The sequence below is a fragment of the Euprymna scolopes genome, chromosome 5 (assembly GCF_053919585.1).
Source record: "Euprymna scolopes isolate OS-2025 chromosome 5, ASM5391958v1, whole genome shotgun sequence".
NCBI classification, from domain to species: Eukaryota; Metazoa; Mollusca; class Cephalopoda; order Sepiida; family Sepiolidae; genus Euprymna; species Euprymna scolopes.
In genome coordinates, this window is record NC_136486.1 from 103,771,428 (window position 1) to 103,781,427 (window position 10,000).

The 10,000-nt window shown below is 31.6% G+C and overlaps 1 protein-coding gene across 10 annotated transcripts in view; it reads right to left on the minus strand.

Moving 5' to 3' along the window:
- The window catches only part of LOC145276941 (S phase cyclin A-associated protein in the endoplasmic reticulum-like), a 559,542-nt gene that overhangs the window by 124,012 nt on the left and 425,530 nt on the right, over positions 1 to 10,000 (minus strand). For all 10 annotated transcript variants that reach the window (XM_080128440.1, XM_080128441.1, XM_080128445.1 and 7 more), the window contains one exon: positions 1,826 to 1,972. In XM_080128440.1, coding sequence (XP_079984566.1) covers positions 1,826 to 1,972 — 147 coding nt within the window. The remainder of the gene's footprint in view (positions 1 to 1,825; positions 1,973 to 10,000) is intronic.

Consider the following 10,000-nt stretch of genomic DNA (forward strand, 5'->3'; position numbering starts at 1 on the left):
TAGACTTTTTGCTAATTATAAAATAGTTTAAAATAAAAAAGAAAAAAAGAGACTTCATGTAAGTAAACCACAAGAGGAAAAGATATCGACTCATTACAGAGTATAGATTTGAAAAGGAGTTATCATGGGCTAAGCTCACAAACCTATTTCAGGACTAATGGGCTAACCTAGAGACAATAAAGTTACATAGTTCCTGACAGTAATGGCTTGCAGAATCAGGACATATACTTTTGCTAATACATACTCCTGTGTGTGTCTTGATTATTACCGGCCTGCAAAGCCACAACAATGCATTGAATTTAAAAAGAAAAACTCCCCGATAACCCCAGGTGTAACGTTGCCTGGAAACCTCAGTTGGGGCCTCAGTCACAAAGCAGACAAAGAACTGAATAGAACTTAAACAAGAAAAAGACATGGCTGTTAGGAAGAGAAATACATCAAGTACATATGTTGGGGAAGGGGACAGGAAGTAATTCTTTGATGAAAAAAAAGTTTTTGACCTCTCTCTATACCAACATTGTGAATTGCTTAAAGTATAGCATAAGGTAAGCAAAACAAGTGGAGGCGAGAAAAGAGGGGAAAAAACAGGAAGAGAAATAAAATTGAACCAAATGATGAAAAAGTAAGAACGTAAAACGTTGGGGATTCAGAAGTAATCATCTTTACTTTTAAAAAAAAATTCTGCTTTTTCTGAAGAAAAAAAAAAAAAAAAAAAAAAATGGAAATCTGCCCCCCCCCCCCATTTACAAACCAAAAAATTTCCACTAAAAATAATATGGAGATCTTACATCCCTGATTCAAGTGGTGTCCTGCCTTGTACAGGCATTGACATCTATGACTCTCCATCTCTCTCCCTCAAGGCATCCATGAATTCATTGTTGCTCATCATTTTTGATGTTGCGCAGGTGTTCAAACTGTCAATGTATGTTTCTTGCTGTCATCCTCTGTTTATTTTATCCAATCTTTTCCGTCAAACTAATTTGTTCTACTCCATTTTTTCTGTAGACATGGCCCATGAACCTTATTTGTCTTTTCCATACTGTGCTTATTAGAGACTTCCTACTACCTCTTGATTTCTTTTCTGTCCAGAATATCTTCAAAATTCCCCTCAGGAAGCAAGTTTAAGTTGCCTCTAGTTTCTTTTTTGTGCTGTTGATGATTTTTCAGCGCTCACAACCGTATAAAAGAACAGATGATATATACGTTTGGAGTATTCTGAATTTAGGGTCTATTTTAATGTTTAATTCCTGATAGAATAACAATATTTAATCTAAACAAAACTTGATAATGGTTAGAACTTGTGGTAGAAGCAAAATGCAAAATAAACTGTTGACAAGACTAATCATCCCTATCATTCAATGAGACAAGTCTACTGTATTACATATGCAAAAGAAGGCTGAAAAGAAATATTAGAATGTTGCGTTGAGGAAATAATTTTGTAAAAAATTCCTCAAATGAGTATCTTTTTTTTTTTTTTTTTTTTCCTGAGTTGATATTTTGAGCTGTTAAACGATGACATTCGACATTTTATTTTACTTTGTCTATCACCACATTGATATTTGGAACTCTCACTTTATGTCATGGGTCTGTTGGTTTTTATACCTTCTTCTAGTAGTTCCTGTGTTGAAAATTTCAATACATCTGGCTAAAGGTAAAAAGTTATAATTGGAAAGAGTTAACCAGAAATTTTTTTTTTGGGGGGGGGATACTTTTTTGCATCTGGCTAAAGGTAAAAAGTTATAATTGGAAAGAGTTAACCAGAAATTCTTAGGGGAGGGGGGATATTTTTCTGCTAAGAAGACATTAAATAAAGAATATAACTGACCTTTTTGATAAAAACCTTGTTAATGCAATCAGCAATCCTAAACTGTGTTGCAGAAAATCAGCCACTCCTTTTTCTGTGTCGATGGGGCCTTGAACAAGGCTGAAATACTGTGTTAGTTTATCGATAACGCCCACACTGATCACGTAACTGTAAAAAAAGCAAAACATTACATTAGTTTCTTGGTAGAAATTTAAAAAAAGAAGTTAATCTAAATGGAATAGAGTAAAACTGGATATCCAAACTAGTGATGGGACAATTCTAATACCATTACAGATTCTCTCCTAAATTCCTAATTACGCGATACGATGAGCAATTCAAAAATAACCTAATCACCTAAAAGAGGAATTTCATTTTCATTTTTTTTTGGGGGGGGGGAGTAGCGAAGAGTTCTCATCTACTTTTTAATGCCAATGCACTGTTTTCTTTAATATTTACAAACTTTATACTTTTTCTTTATGTATTGCATCAAAGATTTTGATTAACTCCTTGTGATTTTCATCTATACCTTTTGTTTGAAATTGTGCCATTTTTTCTCTATCCTCATGATAATTCTTTCAGTGCCATTTTTACCTAAATTTGTTATAATTAAATTTTAGTTTTACCAATAGTTTAAAATCATTAAATATTTAATATTTCATCATTAGCAATAGAAAATTAAGTTGAAAAAAAATTAAATTAAAAGAATTGGTTATAGAATTGGAAATTAGGTCTAAATTTTTACAATTTCAATACCCTAAGAAATTCCGATTTTTCTGATTCCCGATTAATTGTCCTAACACTAATCGAAACAAATATATATCAGCATTTAAAATTAAAAGGAAGAATAAATTTTGTAAATCATAATTTGCATAATTTTAACTCCCTTCACAAACACACACATATATATATATATAACTACTTCATTTACTCACATAAAATTAATATATGAAAGTATAGATTTATGCGTAAACTTTAAGTATTTACTTCAAAAGTGCTCAATACATAGGTAGAGCTAGTTAGTAATATATAGTTTCACCCACTCTAGGATTCCTCAGGCTTGCCTGAGGAATCCTAGAGGGGATGAAACGCCGAATATTCAGTGTAGCTTAATCGCCATATATATTTTATAAATTACTATATATATATATATATATATATGTGTGTGTGTGTGTGTGTTTGTGAAGGGAGTTAAAATTATGCAAATTATGATTTACAAATCATTCGACTGGTATTAATCGTGACACCCTGCACTGAAGATTCCCGAAAGGATGAAACACTTGTGTCCGTAGGTATTTAATTATTATAGTAAAAAAAATAATTATGACAGCCCCTTTAAGAAATTCATTTCTTATCGTTGAGCACTTTCAGTTGAATTAAAGTCGGTCAATTTAGCTCTTATGCATAGATCATCGTATAACGATTAGATCACTGACTGACTGACGTAAATGAACATTTAAAATTAAAATGTTTAAATTCGACGTTATTTCACACGGTTAATGGTAGCTGAATGGATTGGGTCTTCGCTAATCGGGACAGAGATGTCTCGTGATGCGGGGTTCAAATCGTTCGACTGGTATTAATCGTGACACCCTGCACTGAAGATTCCCGAAAGGATGAAACACTAGTGTTAGTAGGTATTTAATTATTATAGTAAAAAAATAATTATATATATATATATATATATATATATTTGTAGTCATCGACACAGTCCTGTTTTGTTGTATCACAAGTCATCAGTGCCACTAGACTAGCACCTCTCCCAAGCTGAGGATTGAACCTAGAACCATCGCGTTGACAGTCAGCAGTTTTACCGATCGACCGATTGGAGCAGCGCCCATAAGTAATCTCGCCAAATGTCTATTTAAACGAACATCCGTCCACCACTTTTACAGTGCTCTAACCACTTTGTTTATAAACAATATATATATATATATATATATATACAGTGCTTACTATAAAGTGTGGATTTTCTATTATTTAACACATACATGCTCAACTGGCGTCTCATTCTGTATCAGACATTCAAACCTTATACTTCAACAACATTCACTTGAGCTTCAATCTATGCCCCCCCCCTCCTCACCAAATTTTCATGAAAAACACTCGTCTAGCCAAAATCATTATCAATAACTTCCCACACTCTTTATCTGTGCCTAAACCTAAATGTAGATTCCATGGACAAAGCTTCGTTCTTAGAACTGCACGCCTGTGGAAATCTCTTCAACTTCCCTGCTTTCCAGCTGACTACAATCTGATTATCTTCAAGTCCAATGTAAACAAGTTCTTGATGAACCTTCCCCCTAAGTAATCCAATTTACAAAATTCCCACTACTTATGATTACTACACTATAATCCCATTGACTAATGTATATCTTTTAACCCTTATCCTCGAGTGGCCTCCGGGCCTTGATAAGTGGTGACTCCTTTAAAAAAAAAAAAGAAAAAAAAAAAGAAAAAAAAAAGAAAAAGACAATCTGAAGGAAAACGTGCAAAGCGTTACCATCGCCATGGTACGTAATAAAAAATTTTTTTAAAATTAAACTGGATTTTCCTGAGGAAGATTCCATTATGAATCGAAATATTGAATTTAATTTTAATAAATAAATGTCTATTTGTTGAAAGAACTTCCGCACTTGTTTGGTTTTTAAATTTTGAATTTTGTAATACACACATATATATATATATATATATATATATATATATATATATATAGTATACTAACTAGCTCTACCTACGTATTGAGCACTGCTGAAGTAAATACTTAAAGTTTACGCATAAATTTATATTTTCGTATATTAATATATATATATATATATATATATATATATATATATATATATATATAGAGAGAGAGAGAGAGAGAGAGAGAGAGAGAGAGAGAGAGAGAAATGTTTTTTTTTTCCTGAAAAGATACACAAAATAATGAAAAGACGAGAAATAAAATTTAGAAGACAAAACCGCTTTCAGAATAGATAAAAGCACGGTTAAAAATGACTGTCAAAGAAAAAAAATATATATGGTCTAAAAGCATTAAAGGAAAATTACAAATTGAGGCTTCAATCTGAAAATGTAAAATATAGTTGCCACTTTAAAACCTCAAGAGTTGGAATAATATATATTTGTAAGAAAATGAATAGAAAGTAAGATTTATGCAAACCATTTTGCATGAAGAACAGCTTTTGTTTTCAATGTTTAAACATGAAAATAAAGAAATTATTTCTTTGCAGCATCAAAATTGTTGCCAGGAGGTAGATTATATAAAATACAGAGATAAAATATGCAAGCTGTCAAAGTGAAGTAAAAAGCTTTAAATAATATATGTCATAAATTGTGTGTATGCACACATATATATTCATATTGTTTTTCAATTTTTGTTTTACAAAAAATAAAAATGAATTCTTGTCAGATCTCACAAAGTATGAAATGTATTTAACAATTGAACAATAAATAACATCTATTCTTTGTTTTATTCAGTGTGTGTGTGTGTGTGTGTGTGTGTGTGTATATATATATATTACTCCCTTTATGGTAGATTTTTTTATAAAGAAATTGCCAGTAAGGTCATTACATGTAAGGCATTGCCCATCAGGTAAAAAAATTGATCAGAGCTCTCAGACCCGCTGATGTCTACATTTGCTGAGATTTAAATTTTGCTTATATTAGGCGGTGCTGGTTGATAGGGCAGGGGTATAGGCACAGTGTCAGCTCGACGATAGAGTTTTGATCCTGGTTTGAAGCACTTGCTTGTCTAGCTGCACTGATGAGCTGTAAACACTGAAATAATACAGTTTGTTGATAACACACACACGTATATATATATATATATATATATATATATATATTCTTTGTTGATTTTTTTTTAACGATAATACGTTTGATAGCGTCTTCAACCTTGACGATCATAGAAAATCTTTTTTTCCTTAGAAAACCGTCCATATTTTTTGGACATAATCAAATGTTTACTTATAAAACAGTAATTTACTCTATATATATATATATAGAGAGAGAGAGAGAGAGAGAGAGAGAAGAATACCTGTCCCAGGACAAGTATAACCAATAAAGATAGCATTAGTTTTAAATTTTAATATTTTTTGTTTCAAATGTGTATGGCACGTTCTCAGCACACTACCCACTACATAGTAAGGTTTACAAATAATAAATAATATACGAAGTAACTCAAATGGGGAGGGGGGTATTGGGAGGAACAAGTTCCGGTTTTTTTTTTTTTGGGGGGGGGGTAACATTTGTAAACTTTACAAAAAGTACCCATGTTATTTACTGTGTTATCGAACATGTATATTCCAAAATTCATAATGATTAATTAATTAGTTCATGAATTTACCCTGTGCAACAAAATATATACAAACATATACACATATATCTATATATATAATAGGACAACAAGAGAATGAAATGAAGACACAAAAACTATATATAGGTAGATATAGAATGGATCATCATTTATTGAATAATAGAATACAGGCAAAATTTGGGGGATAGAAGGGACTCTTTATGCCAGGGCATTTCGAAACCTAACGCTTCTCATCAGAAGAGCAGAGAAGGTGTTAGGTAGCATGGGGGAGATGCGGCGTCTAGCGTAAGGTTTGTTAGGGATGAAAAAGCTTAAGAGGAATTATAGAGTGTTGGGGAAGCTTTAATGAATTCTAAATAAATAAGGAGAAGCTTATTATATATAGTATGATATATAAGAATATAAATTGTCTTTAACATAGTATTGAGATTAAGGGGTATATGTATTATGGTTGAATAGGGGGTGTATTGCTGCTGTGTGGTAATTTATTTTAACGGTTTATGGGGTGTCTATTTTCTATGGAGCAGGTAATTTTTGATTAATAATTATTGTTGAGCTTGGCATTATCCGGATAAGTCTCCTTTTGTGGAATTGATCATTCTCTTTTCCTTAAAGCTATATATATATATATATATATATATATATATATATATATATATATATATATATATATATATATATATATATATGCACATCATCTAATTGCTATTAAAAGAAAAAAGAAAATAGTCATGTTATTCATTTTATTACCTAGAATATATCTTTCCCCAAAACTTCTGGCCTTGGAAAGGAGACTAAAACTTGCTGCTATGGTTTCAAATGATCTGAAATAACAGCAAGGGGAGACTTGATTCCACACATTTCTCATATGTTATATCTCCCCTCTTTTGGAAATAGGATACAATTATGAATACCTCCCCCGTATCAAATAATCCTTATACACTGTGAAATTTACTTTTTGTATGAAAACCAAACAGGAAGGATATAAAATATTAGAAATATTTGAAATCAGGTCTTCCCTTATTGATATTTGAAACCATAGCAGCAAGTTTTAGTCTCCCTTCCATCAAGGCCAAAGGTTTTGGGGAATATCAGATATTTTGTAATTCATATGCAAAACTAGGAAAACAAATTACTATGGCTGCAAAAAGCGTCAAAAAAAATTTTTTTATGGCTGAAAAAAGTGCCAAAAATAGGCTCTGGATAATGGATGATCCTCTAAATGTACAACCTTAAGGGTAAATGTCACATAGCCCACTACATAATTCAAGTCATTAGCTTTCCAACGAGCCTTCATTTGTTACATTTTAATCAATAGTCGCTGAGATTTGGAACTCATAAAATTGCCAAAAAGGTGGTATGTATATATATATATATATATATATATATATATATATATATCTATATCTATAAAAACAGAGATGTGTGTGCCACAGACGATTTCTGATTGGTTAATCCAATAATCACATCTCCTAAAAAACTATGGTTCGTAGGCTCTTAACTTTACCATAAAATATTATGTCTTTATTTATTGTCCATCTTGGAAGGGTTTAATTTTTTTCTCACTTGTTATTTACAAATTAAAAAAATACGAATCTTACACAATCTTACAATCCAACCTACGACATCCACGGCCGCCATTCTGGTGCTAGCCGCAGACACGTACACAACACGAAAACAATGTTTTGAAAATCTAGCAAAAATTAATTTTCCTGAAATTTTTCATTATTTAAAAATAAATTATGCCGGCTGATAAAATTTTTAAACTTTTTTTAAAGCTAGAAAGATAAAATTTAAAAATACTTATTTTTATGTAAAACGCGCGTTCCCTCGTGGTCTTTTCATTTCGGGTTTGTATTACTGTACACATAGATTCGAAAAAGTTGTCAAAAAACAAATATATAACAAATAAATGTTATCAAAGGCAAGATAAGTTACTTTTCTACCAAACTGGATATATTTTTCGTGTTTTTATTCAATGTAACACATTTATTCAGCTCGAAAAACGGGTTTGTATTACTGTACACATAGATTCGAAGAAGTTGATAAGATACGAAACAATACAGCACGAAAACACGTGCACACACGCACACACACTCACGTCCACTACCGTCCTTGGCTACGTCACGTTGCTATGGCAACACGATAAATACACAGTAAATTTGATTTTCTTCATTTCTACGCAAATATTACGCAAATATAAATCATATAGAATATCTGTATGAATATAATTACACGTAATAGTTAAATAAAGATGATCATCGTATAAGAGAACCGAAAAAAAAACTAATAGGGAATTTGTATAAAGTTGTATTTTCTTTTTAAATAAATAGAAAAAAGGGGTGTTGATAAGACTATCGATACTTATACAGTTTAGTGACGACATTAAAAAATGGAAATATTGAAAAAAAATTTTATTGTACGTAACTGTTATAGACTGAAGTTCTCCAAAAAAAAATTTCACTTCATTTGATCAAGTAGTTTTGTTCTTACAGCGAAAAACAATTATTTATCACGACGACGTCAACGTGGCCATTTTGGAAATGTACCTAGCAGAATACCTCCATTTTAGGCCAAATTTCGCAATCTAGCCTTTTTGTCGTCGCCGTATTGAGATGCGCACAACACATCTGCAATTTTTTTACGTTTTTTTTCTTTTTTTTTTTTTTTAAATCTGCAATTTTTTTGCGTTTTTTTTTTTTAAATAAGAATACTATTGAATATGCAAAGAAATTGAAGCATGCAAAGAATTGAAGAATTTTTATACGAGATTATTTTCGAAACATGCTCAGTTGGACATGCATGGATAACTTCGAAACTTTGTTTATTTACTTCTGTTACAAATTTAAAAAAAAAAAAAACACCCCAAAAATGGCATCTGTCTTCGCCAAAAAAAAAAAAATCTCATTCTGGTGGGGGAAAAAAGGGCTACATTGGCCTAAAATGGAGGTATTCTGCTATGTACGGCAGTTACCTGCCCTTGGGGAATTCCTGGGCCTGCAATAATATTTCCAAAATGGCCACGTTGACGCAGCCGTGATAAATCATTGTTTTTCGCTGTAAAAAAAAAACTACTTGATCAAATGAAGTGAAATTATTTTTCGGAGAACTTCAGTCTATAACAGTTACGTACAATAAAAATTTTTTTTCAATATTTCCATTTTTTAATGTCGTCACTAAACTGTATAAGTACCAGACTATCATTACACACAAAAAAATATAGATTTATTTTTGGGTAAAGTTCCCCCGGGTTTTCCTTTCACTTCAGTAAATAATGGTCTTTTGTTATATATATGGCGTACTATTATTCTTATATATATGATGTTTATGTTTATATATATGTATAAGTGATAGTGTCTGTGTGTGCCTGTGCGTCTGTGTGCATTTCCCTACGCTAAAACTCTGTCAATTTTAAGCCTACAGATTCGAAATTTGATATACAGGGTACTGAGATTTGGGAAAATCGATGTGATAGGTTTTCGACAGAAATTTGGCGATTAAGTGGTCAATATTCAACAATTAGACCTTTGAGAACTCTACCAAACTTCTCCTACAATTTAAGGTCTGAACACGTGATATTTTATATATAGATTCCTTGGACATGGATCTAACTTATTAACTTTACTTGATCCCTAAACAATAAATGTTAAGAGGTCATAATAGGGGTCAAAGTTTAAAAAAATTGACCGTTTTTTTTTTTCTCAGCATACACTTCAAAACACCTGGGCAACGCCGGGCACCGATTGCTAGTATATTATATATTTGGCAAAACTGGTAATTAGTAAAAACCTGAAGAGAGTGTTCAATACTATTGCAGAGCAAATATGTGTTCTATTTTTTTTTTATTACTGTTTTATCTGTTTGGTTACATGTTTGACCATGTA